The sequence below is a fragment of the Musa acuminata genome, chromosome BXJ1-10 (assembly GCF_036884655.1).
Source record: "Musa acuminata AAA Group cultivar baxijiao chromosome BXJ1-10, Cavendish_Baxijiao_AAA, whole genome shotgun sequence".
Taxonomy (NCBI): Eukaryota; Viridiplantae; Streptophyta; class Magnoliopsida; order Zingiberales; family Musaceae; genus Musa; species Musa acuminata.
Window position 1 is genome coordinate 5,491,996 of NC_088336.1, and position 22,669 is coordinate 5,514,664.

The 22,669-nt window shown below is 35.3% G+C and overlaps 1 protein-coding gene across 1 annotated transcript; it reads right to left on the bottom strand.

The window, feature by feature from the left end:
* Nucleotides 1-4,773: 4,773 nt before the first annotated feature.
* Nucleotides 4,774-6,785, bottom strand: LOC135594866 (protein RICE SALT SENSITIVE 3-like). The gene is made up of 7 exons (XM_065085372.1): nt 6,550-6,785; nt 6,412-6,465; nt 6,182-6,334; nt 5,895-6,000; nt 5,729-5,770; nt 5,592-5,648; nt 4,774-5,327 (listed from the first exon to the last, which is right to left on the bottom strand). The coding sequence occupies exons 1-7, from the start codon at nt 6,684-6,686 to the stop codon at nt 4,842-4,844; spliced, it is 1,035 nt and encodes a 344-aa protein (XP_064941444.1). The 5' UTR covers nt 6,687-6,785; the 3' UTR covers nt 4,774-4,841.
* Between the last annotated feature and the right edge of the window lie 15,884 nt (nt 6,786-22,669).

Genomic DNA, 22,669 nt, shown 5'->3' on the forward strand with positions numbered 1-22,669 from the left:
AGAAAATGTATGTCAAATACCTTGCACCCAAAGACTCTCAAGTAATCATAAGATACATATTTTCCTTTTCATACTCTCTCTAGAACATCACCTTTTAAAGGAACTGATGGAGAAAGGTTTGTCAAGTCAACTGTAGTTCTCATAGCCTCCCTCCAAAATAACTTAAGTAACTCAGCATGGGAAAGCATACACCTAATCCTTTCTTTAATGGTTCTGTTCATTCTTTCTATCACACTATTTTGTTGAGGAGTTTTAGGAACTATTTTCTTAAGCCTGATACTATAGAACATGCAATAATTCTAAAAAAAATCATATCCTCGCCACCATTATCTACTCGAACACACTTTAGCTTTCTTCAAATTTCTCTTTCAACACTAACATGAAACTCTTAGAAAACATTAAGTACTTGGTCTTTAGATTTCAAACCAAAAGCCCAAACTTTTCTAGAATGGTTATCAATAGAAGTAACAAAATAAAGAGTACCTTTAAGAGTTCTAGTTTACATAATATAGACATCAGTGTGAATCAAATCAATAACATTTGATATTCTAGATAACAGATATATATAAAAGATAACTCTATGTATTTTTCCAACTAAGCAATGATAACAAGATTTAAGAGATGTGCCTTGCAACTCCAATAAGAACTATTTTCTAGCAAGAGTTTGAAGTCCATTCTCACTGATATGACCAAGCCTCTTATATCAAAGATCTATGCTTTCATCCTTTTGAATTGCATTAATCTCTCCTTTGTATAGCTTAGCTTCCATGATATATAAAGAGTTTAGCTTCTTTCCTCTCATCACAACTAGAGAACATTTAGTGAGCTTTCATTTGCTTTCACTAAAATAGTGTGTAAATCCCTCATCATCAAGTTTACTTATAGATATCAAGTGAGATGAATATCTGAAACATATCTAACATCTTTGAGTTTCAATTTGCTCCCAGTACTGGTCTCCAAGCAAATATCTCCAATATCCACAATCTTAGATGTATCACTATTTTCCATTTTGACATTGTCAAAATCACCAACAGTATAAGATTTGAAGAAATTACTATAAGAAGTAACATGGAATGAAGTACTGTAGTCAATTACTCATTTACTGTCCTGAGCTGCAAAACTAACACATCCGTCATCACAAACAATAATGATGTCACCTTCAACAGCAACTACATTGGTCTCTTTCTCATTTTTCTTTCTTTCATTATGTTGCTTCTAAAACCTACACTTTCTTTCTTCATATAATTTGGCCTATTATAGTGGAAATACTTAATATCTCTTCTAGACTTAGATCTTCCTATATAACCATATAGATTTCTATTATGACTTATTTTATATCTTTCTTATTTTTTAATAATAAGTACACGAGAAGAAGATTCTCCTTGTTCTTTCCTTCTAGTATTCTTATTTAGCAAACTATCTTTAACTATGTCTATAGTTAGAGTCTTCTTTAGTGCAGAGTTAGAAATTATCACCAAGTATATTTCCCAACTTTCTAGTAAGGAGCATAGAAGTAATAATCCTTGCATCTTATCATCTATATTCATTTTCATAGTAACCAATTTATTTGTAAGACTCTGAAACAGGCTTATGTGCTCAATAATGTTATCGTCATCTTTATACTTTAAATTGGCAAGTCTTATACGGAGAGAAACTTTATTTCCTTTTTTTTTTTTGGAAAGAAATTTTCTAACCTTTACTAAATAACATCAGCTCTGATTTTATCATAAATATGCTCGTGCAAATTTACATCCATTCATCTTCTAATATAGGCAATAATTTTTCTATATTGAACCTCTCATTCAGCATCTTCAATAATAAAATGTTTGTCTTTAATTTTGATGGCTTATACAAATCTTTGTAACAGAGCAAATTACACCTCCAAGTTGAATAATTTGATGACTTCATTTTAATCATACAGTTTGATTCTTTCATTTCAATCATATAAGAAAAACTATTACTAAACAACTTAATAAGAAAAACTATTACTATACAATTTGATGCTCTGATACCATTTGTTAGGAAAAATTCTTATAGCGGAATAATTCTTTATCCTCTTTGTGTATCAAAATAGTTCCTCACAAAAATATAAATTTACTACCAAAAACAAATATTAACTTGAGCAGGATAAATAGTAGAATAATAAATCAATCACAAAGTGAGACACTGAATTTTTACGTGAAAAATCCACTGCGGGAAAAACTATGGGACCGTAGTGCACTTCAAACCTCCACTATCGCTAATAATGATAATAGATTTACAATATATCTTTTTCATATAAGATCATAATAATATCAATAGTATAGATCTTGGCTCAATAATAACATATCATCATCGATTTCATGAAAGGAAAAATTTAAGTCTTATCAAATGAGTATATCAAAAAAGTATCTTAGAGAAGATAAATCATAGATTAGCACCATTGTAAAACTTATTGCGAGAATTTTTCTCATAAAATTTGGGCTAAAATTAACGATTTTTAACCGTTTGATCGTCTAACAAAAATTTTAAATCCAAGAGCTTGTAAATTTTGGACTAAACTTGATGAAATGTCTCCACTTCGTTTGATATTTTTAATAATTAATTTGGGCTCAATAGCTCTATTGTCCGGTCCAAATGCAAATCTACCTATCGATTGGACCCAACATGAACTACTTGACCAGTGTCAGAATTCTCTTACAAACATTTATGCTTTATTTGAGTACGCAAAATCCTCTAGCTTTCTGTAGGTACCCTAATAATATCCGTGGAGACAGAGACAGAGGTATCAGAGCTTTTGTTGATGGATAACTAGTTGATAGTCAGGTTTCGGGACCAGCCATGCAACTTGCATATTTGTATTGCTGATTGCTTCTATGATTGCTGTGGACACAGGTGACTGTATTTAACATTGATTTCCAGTTATTTCCTTACAATGCAAATTCTCTTTAAATTCAGATTTAGAAGCAAAACCTGTTGCTAGGAATGCAGAGATAAAATCTCCCTATGAATTTTTGTGTGCAATGCTGTTGAGGAATGAATTGGAGAAAAAGGGAGCTTTCTCCAAGTTGATATCACATAATGAAATGCATCTTTCAATCACATCCATGCAATTGTGATTCTCTCTCTCTCATTTCTGGTTGTTGCTTGCAAAGGGCTTTACAATTGGATGGCATACAGTTGATCTTATCAGTAGCTCTTTTGTTGGCACCGTAATAAGGATGATACTTCTCAGTGGTAGCTGCTAGTGTATTTGAATCTAGTTATAGGCTGAATATGAAACTTGCATTTAGTCTTGATGCTTTCGATCAGTAAAAGAGATTCAGCATTGCTTTATCATGTTTTTTTCTTGGTTAATATGGGTTCCATCTTCCTGGTTCTGCTAAACTTGGAGATCAAAGCTGGGCTATGTTTGCGCATGTATTAATATACACACGAAGAGAAGAAACAGCCAGCAGAAAACAAAAATCATGGATTAGATGGTGACCACAGATGGCAAGTGGAGACGGTGATAAATCACAATCAAACAGAGAGGGGTACATCTGCAGGGAAACAGGTTGCAACCATTTGCTGCATGTTCTTGGGACGCTGGACTCCCATCTCTTCACTGCAAAAGGACTCCTGAATACAAAGACAGCTTATTGTGTTTGGAAGGATTTCAAGAATTAAAAGCTTGCACTATAACATCTTTTGGCATGAAGATGATCATTAACATTATGCCAACATGACCACGTCCCCGACTTTGATATGCTGATTAAGATTCAAAACTCACATGCACTAAGATTTCCAGATAATATGCTACCTGCTAATAAATACTGACATGGATAGGTCGACAAGAAATGAGAACCTATTTCAATGATACTAATGAAAGTGATGCTTGGTACCATGATAAGATTTTCCCCTTCTTCTTTGTGTGTGTGTGTGTGTGTGTGTGATAAAGGAGTAAAGCTGCATACATCGATCCTTCTCTGTAACAAGACATGGACTATCTTATTTGGCCTAGCTTATCTATGTAAAGCAAATCACACTTGCAACATGCGAAGCTGCCGCAGCCTCAACAGCATCTTCTTCCACGAGATTTATAACCTTACTTGCAGTCCTGGAATTTGATGATAATTATCTGGTTCTTTATGGCATGTTAGCAGCAGATTTCTCGATCGACAGTTTCCCTAACAAATTTGGTACATCTACATCTCCATGCTCATCATCCTTCTCCTCCAAGCAATTTCCTATTTGGTATCAACATGACCATAAGTTGACAAGGCCTCAAGGAAGGATGTTTGTCTGATCAACTTGATGTATGTATGTATATACGGCCAGCCTCGTTTCTGGTTATTGGCCAAACTTATTTCGTGAAATAAGATCTCACACAGTGGAACTTTACTTTAATTTCAGATCATGAAATCAGGTGGAGAGCTTAGAAGATGAAAATGTTATGATAGATTGATGCGAGTTTTGGCTTCTAATATGCATGAAATATCGAGTATAGTCTCGTTACAATGATGCATGCTTTCACGTCTGATGCATGAAATATGAATCAACCAAAGAAGAGAAAATGATGCAGCAAACACATCATATATCTCATGCATTACCACAATAATAAAAGCGGTCATATGAAAAGATGGATGCAATTCTGCAAATGAGTTCAACTTACCATGATCATATTATTATGTGATATTGCATGCCTGTTTTCTCTGTTGGTTAGCATGGAAGATAATGATGATGTGCCCTTAATTCTCAGGTGCTCAGAAACACAAACTAGGAGGTGGGATTAGAACTGCATTAACCTGCCATTACGCCATCCTACAGGTTACAGACTGTCGTCATGTACAATAACAAAGCTCTTAATAGCAGAAGACCCCTTAAAACCCTTCATCTGGTTTGGTCACATTGGCATAGTAAGGCATGGAGCTGCTGCTCTCACCACCCAACTCCATGATGCCACTCTCTTGCCCATACTCTTCCTGCATCTCCTCTTTCGCCGCCGCCCTCTCCGTTTCCGCAGCTCCCAAGGACGGCTTCTGCGGCTGCATGAGCACTGGCATCTCGAAGTAGCCCGGGGAGGACCCTGGCGGTGGCGGCCCGACCGGGGGTAGCTTGGAGAGGAGAGCTTCGAGACTACTCATCGACGGGGTGATCCTCATCTGCGGCGGGCCGAAATGATCGTAAAGTTCCGCCGGGGGGACGAGCGGTGCCCCGTGCACGGGCCAATGCGGAGGGACGTTGCAACCGTCGATGGTCACCGGGAAGGCCGACGACGATGGGTGCGGGAGAAGGACGCCGGGAATGCTTTCGAGGTAGCTGAACTTCTTGCGGAGTAGGACGACGAAGCTCAGGTCCTCCATCACCTTCATGCATCGCCATGATTCGCACAGCAGCCAAAAACATTTAGAGTAGCAAGTTAGGCAACGACAGGCAGGGAGGCAGTATATATGATGCAGCCAAGCATCATGTGATCATGCACGTTTATGGAACCATGTGATCCATGATAAGCATGCACTATGCATGGGTATGTTGTGCATATGCGTAGTTGAGAGGGGAGAGGAACACCATCAGAAAACATGGAGCAAAAGGTAAGAAATCTTAACCAGTCAAGGAGATCAGAGAGAGACCTTGTTGACGGATCCTAATTGCACGACACCTTCCCTGACTGCAATCAGAGCTATAGTCTGCATGAACGGCGAGAAGCAAGTCAGTCTACAGATACTGATGGATCTGCCAACTTTAGAGCGTGGGGTGCGGATTTGACCTTGATGCCAGATTGAAACTGGGCTTCCCAAGTCCTTGGTTGCTGGGGAGGAAAAGAGAACTCAGTGGAGAAGCAAGAAGGAAAGAAACATCTGATGTAAATAAGATGGTGGTGGTGGTGGTGGTGGTGGTGCAAAGGACCGGAAAGCAGTGAGAGGCCCACTTACGGAATCAGTAGGATTGTTCCAGGTGGACAGGAAATTTAGCTCATGATCCTGGGGTTCCTTAAACACCCATTTATGGCTGTGATCTGCTGCAACTTTTCCGATCAAGCTGCCAAGAAAATTAGAGAGCGAAAACAAGTTTGTAACATCAAGTGGTAAATATAACAAGCAAGTGATAGGTGGTCTCTCTCTCTCTCTCTCTCTCTCTCTCTCACAAAGAGGAAACAATGAAGGAAAAAAATAAAAAAGGAGAGAGGGGAAGTGAAAGGGATCATCTTCTTCCTACTAACCCTTCTCCGTAGTTGTAGATCTCATGAGACATCTTGAAGAAGAGCTCAGGCTGGAGACCTTTAATTTCGCATTCTTCGTGAGCTGATGATCCCCCAGGTTGCTCACAGGTGGAAGCAGCAAAATTGCAGAACCCATCCTCCCATGCAAGTATCCTAGAGAGAGAGAGAGAGAGAGAGAGGTTGAGGACAATTTTCTGTGCAGAGATGAAGAGATCCAAAGGAACATGTACCAATTTCTCCTGTTTCCTCTAGTCCTGTCATAAACCCCTCCCTGAAGATCCCACCTGCCAAGAAACAAGGAGAAGAAGGTAAGAAACATAATGAAAAGGATGGAAAATTCTGTAGCTTGTGATACTAATTTTGCTCACTTGGGTGGTGGGTAGTTTCTTGGCAAGATCCTCCAGAACACAGCATACACCCACTGGGAGCTCTTGTGGATGCATAGGCTTCTTAGGGTTTGTTGGAGGAGATGGGTAACAGCTAAAGGATTGAGTTGTTCCTCCATTCAAGGCTTTTGATCAGGAGGAAAATGAGCACACCACCCCTTTTTTCTTTCTCCTCTATTTCTTGGAGGAGGAAAACCAAACCCTCCTCTATCCTGCTATTTGTAAGCCAACACCTAGCCAAATATATACCTCTCTCTCTCTCTCTCTCTCTCTCTCTCTCTCTCTTGCTCCAGTATTTAATCATGAGGTAAATTTATCTCCAAGAGTCCCAGTCTCCTGTTCCCTATGGCCTCCTTGCCTATCCCCACCCAACCCCACCTTTCAAAGCTGTTCATCATTAGACTTCCCCCCTGCCTTCATCATTTATAATTGAACCTGAGCAAAAACCAAACCTAATATTCCAAACCAGAAATGAGGTCATTCTTCACCACAAGTGAAGCACTTTTTCATCGCGCTCTCTCTCTCTCTCTCTCTCTCTCTCTCTCTTTCTCTCTCTCTTTCACACACACACACACATTGGGAGCTTGCACTTTTTCTTTTCAGAAAAAAAGGATTTGAGAGAAGTCATATTATTCCATGCAGCAATAATGTAAAGATGATACAATCTCATCCAACAGTCCATCTTTACAGATGTGTATCTGATTCTATCCCTAAGTGCCTGTGAGTACGTAAGGATCTGAGTGTAAGCAGGACATGGTGGTGTTCTGCAGCCGAGCCTAATGGAAGCAGCAGCTTGATGTAGATTCATGACCAATGGAGTTCATCACAAGTGGGAACTACAAGTCCATGCATATGTTACACTGTTGGCCGACATAGCTAACACTATCCTTTTCAACACTGGGAGATGCTGCTGCACCTGAAATCACATGGCCTCCAACTCTCTAGTATGAGACACAACTCGATATATATATATATATATATATATATATATATATATATATATATATATATATATATGCTTAGACCACCCACTAGTTTGAGACACAACTTGATCTATATGTATGTCTAATCCACCATGAAGATGCAAATCTTTTCCTTCAATTCAATCGTTACATCCGAAAAGAAAAGAATCAAGGCAGGAGAAGGGTGAGAAGACCCAACATTTTTATTCATCGGCCTTAGAACATAAAAATTGTTATGTCAGAACGTATCTGTGTATTTAATATTGCTTGTTACGACAAGAATGATAAGAAGAAGACTTTTCCTGCTTCCACATGATATGGAATCTTTAGAAAAGGCAAAAATAAAGCTATATTTTCTTCCATGTTTTGAATATTATGCTGAGATTTTAAAGTGTAATTTAAACTGATTAGGACAATGCAACCTAAATCTAAGCTTATTTTCGTACTATATTGAGTTTATTTGAGTCTGAATCAAACTGTTTTAATATAACTTGAAAGCATAAAAATGTTAGGTGATGGACCAATTTATACTTGCGTAATTTGACTCTTATATCTTAAAAATGTGAGGCTAATCTTGACATGAATTTTTTATCTAACACCTTAAACCACTTTGACATGCAATAATAATTCAGTGCTCTTACGATACGAAGATCGTTGCCCCATGTATACATACACACACTGCCTTCCCTTTCTGTGTCTTTGCTTAGCCAACATGAGGTCCCAGAACATTACCTAAATTGCCAAATCCAAAGCTTTAGCTTAAGCCTAAGAGACAAGAGCTGAGCATGCATTCATTGTAGGTTATAGATTTAGACATATGACCGATGGAGACAAAAGGGAGGGTCCTCCGGACGAAGATAATTCTTCAACTATTGTTATGAATTTGATTTGGAGTTTAGGTAGCGGAGAGAGATAGATAATCGTAACCATGGATAATATTATAGCTCTTGCAATAAATACTTGTCAATAAGTTTCTTCTCTTGTACTGCCACGCCTCAAACATAGCAGCACTAGCGAAGCTTTTGGGCGCTTGCAAACGCAATTAGCTTGGTTAAACTTGTTTATGCATTACTCTCCCGAGCTATAATTTCTTGGTTGTTGAAGAACTATAAGATCAACTAGCAAACATAGAAGACCCAAAGAAAACGGGTCAATGACAAGCAACGCTAGCAAATTGCTATCATGGTGGCTATGTCAAAGTTTATATTCGGGATCCCATTGGTATGACATAACACCACATTATATCACTTAAAAAGATTTATATTAGTTCAGAACGGTCATACCATAAAGGGTCCAAGGCTAGTCGATCCGAAAGTAGATATTTAGAGTATCCTATTTGTTAGTTTGACAAGTCCCACATAGTCCCACATCGAGAAAATCAAGCTTGTTATCTCCTATTTTAACTATAAATAAGGGCTTAAACTTTAAAGTCAGATGTACCATAAGAGAAACCTAATTGTTTGCTTTCGATTTAATTTATATTAAGTCCACACTTAATTAAAATAGTTTGGGCTTATAGTTTGAGTTTTTTGTTTAGTAGTTTTATGAGCATTTTCTTGTTTAGTAGTTTTATAAAAAATCTAATTGTTTGTTTAGTAGCTTTTATGGCCTAGGAATATTTTCCTAATGTATTTGTAATTTTTTTTTATAGTAGAGTTTTGCTCCTCCTCCATCCGTGGACGTAGGTCAATTGACCGAACCACGTAAATATGGTGTCCTTATCTCTTTTATTTTTCTACTTTATTATCTTTATTGGGTTGTCAAATTACCCTTTGATAAATTTCCTAGGGCGAGCTCTAACAAACTGGTATTAGAGCTTGGTTTCGAGATCTTTTGGCAACGATGACAATAACAGAGATCGTGGTCGAGAAATTTGATAGAAATGTCAACTTCGGCATGTGGCAGCTCAAGATGGAGGTCATTCTAGTTCAAGGTAGAGTTGATTTGGCACCACAGGGAGCTGAGAACATTCCAGATCATACGTCAAAGGAAGATCTTGCGGGTATGGATAAAAGGCCCAATCAAGCATTATTCTAAATCTTTCTAACGAGGTTTTACGGGAGGTAGCTACGGAGATTACGGCTAAGAGCATGTGGGACAAGCTTAAAGCCTTGTATATGAAGAGGACAGTGGAGAATCGTCTCTACTTAAAGCAGAGTTTGTATATGCTTTGGATTACTTAAGGTACATCTATACTCTCATATATGCCAAAATTGATGACGAGGATAAGATCTTGTTACTTTTGTGTTCTTTTCCCCAATCCTTTAAGTATTTTCGTGATACTATGATTTATGGAATAGAAATAATTTTATATCAGAAAATTAAATATGCACTAAAATCTAAGGAGCGGATATACAGTGATATCACTAGGGAAAGTAGAGGGAATCAGACTTAGGGTCTGGTTGTCATGGGTAGAACGGATAAAAGAAAATTTGATAATAGTAGATTTAAATCTAGATCTAAATCCAAACATAGAAATTTGGAGTGCAGATATTATCATAAAATGAGGCACATTAAGGCTGATTGCTTTAAATTAAAAAATAAATTAAAACAAAAGGAAAAAATTATTAAGAAAACTATTGAGTCTGCTGAAGCTAGTGTAGCAGTTGTTGAGAATGTTGAAAATATTTTCTTTGCTACTAATGACAGGACGAGGTCTAAAAATGAATAAATTTTAGATTCAGATTGTTCTTATCACATGTGTCCCAATAGAGATTTATTTTCCACATATGAATCTTGTAATGGTGTAATTGTTTTAATGGACAATAATGTCGCATGTGATGTTGTTGGTAGAGGCACAATCCGAATTAAAATACATGATGGTATTATAAGGATGCTCACTGATGTTAGATATGTTCCTGAATTGAAAAAAAAAATCTCATCTCTTTAGGCACCCTAGAGGCTTTTGGGTATAAATACGCAGTTGAAGGTGGAGTTATGAAAGTTTCTAGAAATGCCCCTATTGTTATGAAAGCTTATAGGTCTGGTAGCTTCTATATTTTGCAGGGAACTACTGTCATAAGCTCGTTGCAGTCTCGACATCATCATTGTTTGATTTTGACATCACTAAGTTATGGCACATGTGTTTGGGTCATATGAGCGAAAAAGATTTGAGCAAAATGGGTCTTCTTTGCGGACAGAGTACTAGGCGACTGGATTTCTATGAACATTGTATTTTTGAAAAGTAGAAAAGAGTCAGCTTCAATTATCCGGCAGTTTACAAAATGAAAGGTACTCTTAACTATATTCATTTAGACATTTGGAGTCTAGCTCGTGTTCAGTCTAAGGGTGGTGCTAGGTATATGTTGACTTTCATTGATGATTATTTCAGGAAAGTTTGGGTTTATTTTCTGAAGCATAAAAATGATATTTTTCTAACCTTTGAACAATGAAAGGCTTTGATTGAGAAGCAAACAGATAAACAGATTAAGCGGCTTCGAACATGTAATGGTATGAAATTTTGTGAAGGTGACTTTGATGAATTCTACAAAAATGAAGGAATTGTTCGACATCACAATGTTAGGATGACTCTTCAGCAAAATGGTGTGGCCGAACATATGAACATAACAGTTTTGGAGAGAGTAAGGTGTATGATCTCAAATGCAAGATTAATAAAGGACTTTTGGGCAGAGGCGATTAATATGGCCTGTTACGTTGTCAACCGCACTCCTTCTACAGCACTTAATTTTAAAACTTCGGAGGAAGTTTGGTCAGGTACTCCTATTGATTACTCTGATTTAAAAATTTTGGGTGTCCAGCATACATGCATGTAAATGAAGGAAAATTAGAGCCTCGAGCTAAAATATGCATTTTCCTTAGATATGCTTCTGGGTTGAAAGGATACAGATTATGGTGTTCTGATCCCAAATCCCCAAAATTTATAATCAGTAGAGATGTTACTTTTGATGAATTGTCTATGTTATCTTCCAAAGAGGAATCTACTAGTTGTACAAATAATAGTGCGCAGAAGCAAGTGGAGCTTGAGATTGGTAGTTCTAATTTTTTTCAGTTGAACTCTTCTACTCAAAGAATGCTAGTAGATGGTCCCGAGTCTACTAACGAAGATGATCTAGAGGAAAAGCAATATTACATAGCCAAGAATAGACCACGAAGAGATATTCGACCACAACAAAGATATGCAAATTTGATTGCATATGCTTTGTCTGTTGCAGAAGAAACAAGTGAAGTTTGTGAGCCTACTACCTACTCAGATGCAGTTTCTTATGATAATTACACTGAGTGGTTGATTGCGATGAATGAAAAAATTGAATATCTCCATCAAAATAGAACTTGGGATCTTGTGAAGCCTCCTTCGAGTAAGAAAATTATTGGATACAAATGGGTCTTCAAAAGGAATGAAGGTATTCCAGGGGTTGAAGATGCAAGGTACAAAGCACGATTGGTTGCAAAGGGCTATAGTCAGGTACATGATGTTGATTTTAATGACATATTTTCACCTATTGTTAAACATAGCTCTATTCATGTTTTGCTTGCTTTAGTTATCATGTATGATTTGGAATTGGAGCAACTTGATATCAATACAGTTTTCCTACATGGTGAACTTGAAGAACAAATTTACATGGAGCAACCTCATGGATTTGAAGTTGACGGTAAGGAAGATCATGTTTGCTTGTTAAAGAAATCTTTGTACGGATTGAAGCAGTCTCCAAGATAGTGGTATAATATGTTTGATTCTTTTATGTTGGATCATGGTTATACGAGGAGCATATATGATAGCTATGTTTACTTCCAGAAGTTAATTGATGGCTCTTTTGTGTATTTGTTGCTTTATGTTGATGACATGCTTATTATAGCTAAGAATTTGTTAGAAATTCATACTTTGAAAATGCAACTGAGTAGTGAATTTGAAATAAAAGATTTAGGAGCAGCTAAGAAAATTCTTGGCATGGAGATCAAAAGAGTACGAGGAGTTAAAAAATTATTTCTAAACTAGAAAAATTACCTCGAAAAAGTCTTGGAGAGGTTTGGCATGAAAAATGCTAAGCCAGTGAGTACTCCTCTTGCTAGTCATTTTCGACTATCTACTGCTCAGTCACCACAGTCAGTTGAAGAGAAAGAATATATGGTGCAAGTTCCATATTCCAGTGCCATCGATAGTATTATGTATGCAATAGTTTGTACTCGTCTAGATATTTCACAAGTAGTCAGTGTGGTTAGCAAATATATAAACTCACCCGAGTAAAACACATTGGCAGGCTGTGAAGTGGATTCTCAGATACTTGCAAGGGACTTCAGATGCTTGTTTGGAGTTTAGGAAAACTCGTGACACTTTGGTTGGTTTCGTCGACTTTGATTATGCTGTGGATCTTGATAAACGAAGATCTTTGACAGGTTATATTTTTTGCATTGGTGATTATGCAGTTAGTTAGAAAGCTTCATTATAACCTGTCGTGGATTTATCTACTACAGAGGCAAAATATATGGCAGTGACAGAGACGATCAAAGAAGTTTTATGGTTAAGAGGTTTGTTTGGCGAATTATGTCTACATCAAGGTGTTACCACAATTTACTGTGATAGTCAAAGTGCTATTCATTTGACTAAAGATCAGATGTATCATGAGAGGACGAAACACATCAATGTGAAGTTTTATTTTATTCGAGATACCACTACTAAGGGAAAGATCTTTGTTCAAAAAATTCATACGAAGGATAATCTAGCTGATATACTTATGAAGCCTCTTCCGGTTTACAAGTTTAAGTAATGCTTGGACTTGGTTGGTGTTCATTGTTGGTGATTGCCCGTTGGGGCTTTTGTAAAAAAGGTGGAGCAAGTTTTGTTAATTGTCAATGTTGGAACATGCCAAGGTGGAGATTTATTAGTTTGGTAAGTCTCATATAGTCCCACATTGGGAAAATCAAGTTTGTTATCTCCTATTGCAGCTATAAATAAGGGCCCGGGCTTTGAAACCAGCTGCACCATAAGAAAAACCTAATTGTTTACTTTGGGTTTAATTTTTATTAAGTCTACACTTAGTTAAAATAGTTTGGATTTATAGTTTAAGCTTTTCTTATTTAGTAGTTTCATGTGTTTTATGGCCTACGAATATTTTTCTAAGGCATTTATAATTATTCCTTTTATAGTAGAGATTTGTTCCTCCTCCCTACATGAACGTAGATCAATTGATCGAACCACGTAAATATGATATCCTTGTCTTTTTTATTTTTTTACTTTATTATCTTTATTAAGTTATTAAATTATCCTTTGCTAAATTTTCTAGACAAGCTCTAACACTATTAATTCACCACACATTACATATAGTGCAAAATGTATGAAGTGTTTGACCAAACCTTAAACACTTGATTTCTAACCTATCATTCCTTCATGTTGCTTTAACACTTCTTCCACCTTATAAACCTAGATTTTTTTCCAATTGTAATTGGTCAAATCAAAAGTCATTCAACCTTTTTTTTTCTTTCATTAATTCTTTGTAAAGCTTTTTTTCTTTACAAGGGCAATCAGTGAAATCGGGATTCCAGCTCAGGACTTTACGATAAATTAGCGAACTTTACGATAAACTATTTAAGATCTTTAGCAGCTAGGCTAACATGTACATATCTCTACTACTATATGTGAAGCATTTACATATCTTTGCCTACTCCAAACTTCAAAAAAAATTATAGAAGCCAAATGCAAACTTATTGACATAATAGACTGCTGCAACAAGAGCCAATGATCAACCTACATGCTTCACAAATAGTATAGGGTTAGGTTGAATACGAACTCCAACAGAACCAGAACATGAAGATCCATCTTGAAGAATAAGACAATTATTATTAGCTGCATAGATTTTTTTTCTCTCCTAAAAGGATCCAAATCAAAACCTGTTAGCTTGAGTAGTGATAAACATAGTCAGATTTTTTGCTGAACACTTCCTTTTTCGTTTTTGTTGTTTATTTTTTGAGGGAAAAAAAAGGATTCTGGAAGTATTATTTCTTCCAAGATATCAAAAAAAAAAAATCTGAAATCAGCATGGTGCAGTATGAAATATACCAGTTGATATACATTCATTTTATCTCTACTATCAGAATACTTGTAGTCCAGTGAAGATCATATCATGTCTATAGGAAATCAATCAAACAGGCAAAAGAAACAAAAGAGAAGAGAAACTTCAACTTTCTAACACTTGATATCTTAATAATAGACATGTAAAAGAAGCAAGAAGCTTTATCCTCATCGATGATGAGAAGTATCATAGTCCACACAACATGAAATCAAATATTGAATCATGTAGAGTAAGAAAAAATTTATCATGCATTGTATGTGGCAAATGCTGATACATCAAGAAATCTTTGTATGCAAACTGAATCTGCTTAGATAGCCTCTTCTTTGTCAGTTTGTTCTTCTTTTCTATGTATCGGAATCATATCCCTTGTTTACCATGATGGCACATGTGCATGTGTTACTGCCATGAACACGTGCATGCATGGTCATTCACTTCACTTTTTTCTGTGAGGTGCAGAGGATTATGGATGAGCCATGGCCATACATGACATGACCAAACAGGAAGCAAGGACCCAAGGCTACTTCTCTTTCCTGCATTCTTGGCCTAAATAGAGAGAGATAGAGAGAGAGAGAGAGAGAGAGAGAGAGAGAAGAAAGATACCTCTGAGCCATTGGAAATGGAGCAGTGTCCCTTGTCTCCCTGAGGCTGCATGATGACCAAAGAGTGATTTCAGAGATATCATCCCACAGCTTTCGTCTCCCCCACTCCACCCTCCTCTGACATGGAAAGCAAAACTAGCAGGTCCTTGACCTCTTTGACCCACACCATCATCACACAACCCTAAAGTCTAATCTCCATCATTCCCTGGCCTCGACCCTTCATGGAGCTTATTAAAGAGGCCATGGTACAACGCCAAAGCCATAATGAATGAATGCCCATATAGCCAAAGTTACCATTCACTCGAAAGCACAGCCAGCTTTGTCCATGGCAAGGACATGCATGCATATCTACCTTAATAATTTTCCTCTGTCATCTTTTGTGTCTAGAGAGAGAATATATATATATATATATATATATATATATATATATATATATATATATATATAGAGAGAGAGAGAGAGAGAGAGAGAGAGAGAGAAGGTTCCAAGGAGTAAAACATTGCCTTTCTTTCCATATAGTGAAGTATTGTATAAATATTCTCATGGCCATATTCCTGTGGAGCGACCTCAGCAGGAGGAGGAGATGATGCTGGGTAACATGGAGTATGGATCTAATGTTGGGAGCTTCTGACTGAAGTAGAGATGAGATAGGTTTTTATGTTTGCTTGTCACCCATCCCTACCCAATCCTTTTTCATCTGACAGAAAATGGTGGAAGACTTGTGGATCAAATGGAGAGCTCGGTGTGGGAGGAAGGAATGGCAAAGGAGTCTGGTCAAGATCACAAGTGGCCTTACCTACTCTCCATTTTCTTCTATAATAACATATCTGGACTCTCTGGTCATCCCATGTCCCTCCAAGGATCATAAATGAGGGGTTGAGAATATATATATATATATACATCTTTGAAAGGTTTCATGCTGGAGCTTGTGGAATATATTACAATTGTACAAGGGGACTTCCTTCACACCCCCAAGGCACGCAAGCATCTTCAGTTTCCATTCCTGCTCGGTTTTCCCATGAAATGACTGAGGTCACAAATTGGAGACTCATATGTTGGGAATTTGGTGGCTTGACCTTGGTATCTTATCTTATACAATACAATGTTCAGGTAGATAGGGTTGTCTGTAATGTAAGGTAAAGCCAGGCTATGATCATGTCAAAGAACCTTGATTTCAGTGCTAACTGTGATGAAATGTCACTTGTCATGAACCTGTCATTGAGGTTTATCTTCATGTTGTGTTACACTATGCACTAGCAAGATAACAGTTCTGCATTTCCCAAGAAAGTGTCTCTTTTCCTTACAGATTAAGTGGTTGGATGTAGTTTTCATGCTTGCACTGCAGGCTGATCCTTTCGAAAGTTGGACACTGCATTAACAAGTCATATTGTTGACTCCAAAGGTATTTATAGAACATTAGCAGTGAATCATCTTTCTGATCATTCCTTCAGCGAAAGCAAAAAAGAAAGATGATGTTTGAACTGCCTTCTGTGGCTTAGATGGAGTTTAAGATAGGAAGATGACTTGGGATTGAAGTCGAACAGCAACAGTCAAAAGAAATATTTCTCTTATATGAAAGAGGGCAGATTGGTCTGGTCAATGCTGCTTGAAAGCACTGCTGCCAATTCCAACTTCTCCACTGAGAAAGACTCCAAAATGATCACGTGAAGCCTTTTGCTGGTCACAATCTTGGCCTCTAAAAGCTCCATGTACTCCCTCAATGAAAAGAGGTTGGCACCCTTCCCCTGCCTTTCTGCAGTAAAACTGAGCTCTCTTTATGGGTTTCATAGTGCACTCATTTTTTTTTTATTTTCTTTTTTCCACACTGAGCTTATGAACAAAGAGCTTTTACTGTTAGCTTCTGCTGGGATGAATCAACCTTTTCAAGTCACAGTCCACAAAGAAAAGGAATATATATATATATATATATATATATGTATATATATATATATACATATATATATACATATATATATATACATATATATGTACATGTATATATATATATATATACATATATATATATATGTATATATATATATATATATACATATACATATATGTATGTATGCATATATATATGTATGTATGTATATATGTTTGTATATATGTATATATGTATGTATATATAACAATAATAAGCCTGTAAATTTGAACTTCATGACACTTGGTATATATCGTGTTACTTTGGGATGACGATTTAGTTGTATATTGAAATCGATTAAATTTTATGGTCATAGATCTATCATAGTTTTATATTAGTTGTCGATGACCTAATGCAATCTTTCATCTTTTTTACCCAAACGGATGAATACAAACTCTTATAATTAGCTGATTTGTTCAGTTACAAGATTTAGCTTGATTTTAAGACATTAACACGATAATGAATCGATCATAAGTTTTTTTTTTTTTTGGTAAGTAAGAATCGATCATAAGTTAGCTATTCTAATAATTTACCCAGGGTTGAAATAGGTTTTGCACACTAACCCAGCAAGTGTTTCTACTCCCAATAGTTATATATTGGAGCACCAATCAATATTCTTTGAGTGATCAGAAAGACCAATATAATATATTGGTGCTCCAATATATAATAACTATGGCAAATCACAATTTTTTTTGTTTTTTTTCCAAACCCAAACTTGTGTGTAATACATAAATGGTGCTGCGGAACTTGTTAAAACCTCCTAGGCTTTGTAAGTCAAATTTATCAAATCAGAACATTCAGCACATAATTGATACATTTTAAATAGGGAAAAAGAGGGATTATCCCTGTTAAGTAAGGATATATTTTTTTCATAAACATGAACAAAATTATCATCATGAGATGAGACGAGTGGAGTTGATGTTTGAAGCACAGATGATGAGTTAGATAGACTTGTTTCCCTAGAAATATATATATATCTTTCATGTATTACATGTGGGTTAAATAAATTCTAAGTAGAGCCAATCGAAATATGTGATGTTGGAGCAATTGGAAAAAAAGATGATGGCATATCTTCTGATGATGAAGTACACACCAGTACAGAATCTTCATTCGAAGATCATTATTGTACAAAAGTATATTTTGACAGAATGAATACACTGCTGCCTCCCTCCTACGCATGACCATGACCATGACCATGACCAAAACCTAGGCTGCGAATCATAAAGTGAGTGCAGTCTAACCCTAAGGAAGTAGGCTGCTGTGCATGGACAATATAGGCTGATCTGGAGTCTTAGGAGGTGTTGCTGGTACTAATAATAAGCTAACAGTATCCATGGACAGCTTCCTCCTTGGCATTTACTTGTGCACTATGCCAATTCTCCTTGGGAACTTGATGGGGACCTGTTCGTATTCTCCCCGCAATCAATTGTCTTGAAGAAACAGAGGAGGAGGAGGAGGAGAAGAAGAACAAAAGTGAGTGTTTTGAATTCACTTCCTTGGGAAAAGATTGACTGAGCACTGCCCAACAACTACAGTTTAGTTTCGACGGATGATCATGCCATAGCCACCGTCACAACTCCAAAAAAATAAAAAGGGTGGTGTGATTAGTCTAATCCTAGGAAACTTTTTCTCAGCAGCATGCTGGTTCTGGAATGTTTGGTCTGTTGATTAGACTAAAGCTTAGGTTTTGAGTGGTACAGACTGAGGTTTTGGGATGGCTATCATTGTATGGGTGAGGCAGGCAGCCTTTTCTCCTTGATGACATCTTTTTTATCTGCGGCACTGAAAGGGACTCGCATCATTAGAAGGATAGAATAAAAGCGTCACAGCTTTGGTTGTAGGACATGTTATCAGCACCATATGGTACGCACCTCCCTTCGATGTGACAGTGGGGATTCTACTTTTTTACCCATTAGGCCAAGCTTTTCTAGTCTCGCCCGAGAGATATCGTTTCCCCTACACCAAAAAGGAACAATGTTTCATTTCTAGTTTGTGTATGGCATCATCATCATCATCATATATATATATATATATGTAATGACCTTGTGATAGATAGATCTTGTGATCTAGTATGTCTTTATTTGATACATGTAATGAAAAATCATAGTCTTACATCCAAACATTTCTCCCAAAACTCTCCTCCTATGATGTGATGTGACTATCCCATCAATAGCACAGGTGAGACTCTTGTTTGATCGACATGAACTGATATAAATAAGCTGCACAGTGCATGGTTGTGAATTGTGAGAGTCTCACGTAAGAGAAGGTTTTTTGGGAGGGATATGTGATGCGCGTATCTGAAATTTCTCACGAATTACGAGAAGCGAAGTTATCAGAATCCATATCTCATTTATTTAGTGCATAAAAGTAATCAAAGTGAAAGATAGAATAGATATCTTCTTTTGATCTTTCCATATACTCGGGGGAGGGAGGGAGGGAGTATATGTTTACCTAATCATGATCGTAAATTTGAAATACATTCTTTATGATTTTTGAAATACTTAACTTATTATTATTTTGCTTGCTCAACTATTCATAATATTTCTCATTCAATCATAATAAGAAACAACTCAAGATGAATTAGGTCTCTGTTGGGAGTGCATTCTTGTGTAGTTGATAGGTCTTAGCATATTATATGTAGTTTAATATGACAGAAGAAAATTGATATTTTTAAGTATATATATATATATATATATATATATATATATATATATATATATATATATATATATATATATATATATATATATATATATATATATATATATATATATATATATATATATATATATATATATATATATATATATATATACTTATAGATTTGACATGATATCATTATATATGTTTGCCTAAATAGGATTTGATTCATCAATCAAACAAACAGCATTTTGAACATCATTAAGTTGTGGCAATGAACAGCAAGAACATCACATAACCAGTCAGAAAGATAAAAGATGGACAACCAAGTCATCCTTGTATCATCTTTCATATTTTTGCTATAGTTTAAATGATAACAATTTGAGACATAATAGGTCGAAAGGACACGGCTTAGAAGGAATGTTATTTCACCAACACAGCGTAGCACTCAAATGATTATTACTCGTTATGATGAATTAACAGGTAATTTTAAGGTTTAATCCCCATTCAAGCAGACTGATTCTGACATTAAGGGAAGGTTGTTAATGTTAATCATTGTTATAAAAATTGGAAAGTAAAATTGACTTAATTTTAAATCATGGGACATGTTATTATGTTAATTTTTAATGCATATTTTATTCGATAAATGACAATAAACTTGATGGCTGCCAATTATTCCTTTTATAAAATGACTACGAAGAGAAAAAAAAGATATTACAACACCATTGTTTTCTTTCGGTCGCTTTTTATTTTTTGTATATAATTATTATAATTGGTAACCTTAGGAACAATATGCTTTTAATAATAAAGAAAAAATATTCGAGCAGAAAATATGTTTGGAATAAAATTTTTTAATATAGGGTGATTTTTTTGAAAAAATCCTATAATTTTTTTTTAATTTCTTTCCATATGGATTGAGTGAACCAGTCTAATTACAGTATTTTTACATGATGTTACAATGTTTTCGATAATACTGAAAAAACACCGTACCGTAGCACATAGTATCAAAACTTTATCATTATAATTTTTTTAAAATATTATATTTATAATTGTTTTATACTACATTACAAAGTTTTTAGCTATATTAGGAATACACTATATAATAGTATAAAAATATTATAACATAGTGGTTTTTTAATATTATGCTATCGTAGGGTTTTGGTATTGCTGAAAACACTATAACTAGAAAAGAAAGGGAGGGAGAAAAAAGAGAAACGTGATTGAGAGTATTTAAGGTATTAGATAAAAAAGATATTATTTAAAAATTCTTAAGATGAGAGGTGCTTTTTGGAAAAGATACTCCAAAAATAATTTTTCTTTGAGAATTCACCCTATATTATATATATACATATACATATACATATATAAACATATACATATACATATATATACATATACATATATACACATATATATATATATACATATACATATATACACACACACAAACATATATATGTATATATATATATGTATATGTATATATATATATGTATATATATATATGTATGTATATATATATATACATACATATATATATATACATACATATATATTTATATATACATACATATATATATGTGTGTCTATATATACACACATATATATACATATACATATATATACATACATATATATATATACACACATATATATACATATACATATATATACATACATATATATATATACATACATATATATATATACATACATATATATATATATACATATATATATATATATACATATATATATATACATACATACACATATATATATACATACATATATACATATATATATACATACATACACACACACATATATATATATGTATATATATATATATATATATGTATATATATATATATGTATATATATATATATATGTATATATATATATATATATGTATATATATATATATATATGTATATATATATATATGTATATATATATATATGTATATATATATGTATATATATATATGTATATATATATATATGTATATATATATATATATGTTAGGATCGAAATCGACATTAAGAGGGGGGATGAATTAGTGCTTTCGTAAAATCACGTTGGTTTGAAAATCTTCATTCAATAAAGTCATATCGAAAAGACGTTTAAACTTGAAATATTTACAAGAGTAGTAATAAGCAGGTAAAGCAATTGTAAAATAAGTAAACAAGCAAAGGGAGGCACACCAATTTTATATTAGTATGATCATCGTAACCTATATCCATTCCTGATTCCTCTTCACTCGAGACCACCGACTACCACTACCAATTTTCTTTAACGTGCGAAGATTAGCTACCCTTACAACTCTTTCTCATTTTCACAAGTTCAGAAGAGAACATTTACATCCCTCTATTACAAGTATTCCCTCACACTCTCCCTTTGTACAACCTCTAAGTGTATGGAGGAGGAAACTCAATTTTCTAATAGGGTTTGCAACCTTAGAATCACAGAGTTTTGGTTCTGCTTTCGTGCTATCTTAAGCAAGAAAGATTGTGGTATTTATAGACCTCAAATGACAATAAAAATTAGAGCTAAAATTTCAAATCCTCGAGATTTCAAGGTATTAGCAGTACCACCACCTGATAGAGCCTCGGAGACTGGGCTCTAACGGTACCACCGCTTGATAGGGTGGTACCACCGCTTGGCAACATTATCTGCCAACGGTACCATTGCCCAATCTGGGTGGTATCACCACCCAGATCGCTTGGGAGATTGAGTCCCAAGTGGTGCCACTGCTTGGGCCTACTAAGGGATGCTGCATGAGCCTCACTTGGCCCAAAACAGCCCCAACTCAGGCCCAATGGGCCCCTAATTGAATTGACATGGTTATAACCCAAAACTGACTCAATTAGACTCTAAACTAACTCAATCTAGACATAAACGATTACAAGCATGTATCCTATATTGTCCGACATGTCATTGGTTCATCC

Coding starts and splice junctions, on each gene's coding strand:
- LOC135594866 (XM_065085372.1), bottom strand. CDS start 6,686: ATGGAGGAACAACTCAATCCTTTAGCTGTTACCCATCTCCTCCAACAA. Junction 6,466..6,549: donor AGAAACTACCCACCACCCAA/GTGAGCAAAATT, acceptor GTTTCTTGGCAG/GTGGGATCTTCAGGGAGGGG. Junction 5,328..5,591: donor AATTAGGATCCGTCAACAAG/GTCTCTCTCTGA, acceptor CGATGCATGAAG/GTGATGGAGGACCTGAGCTT.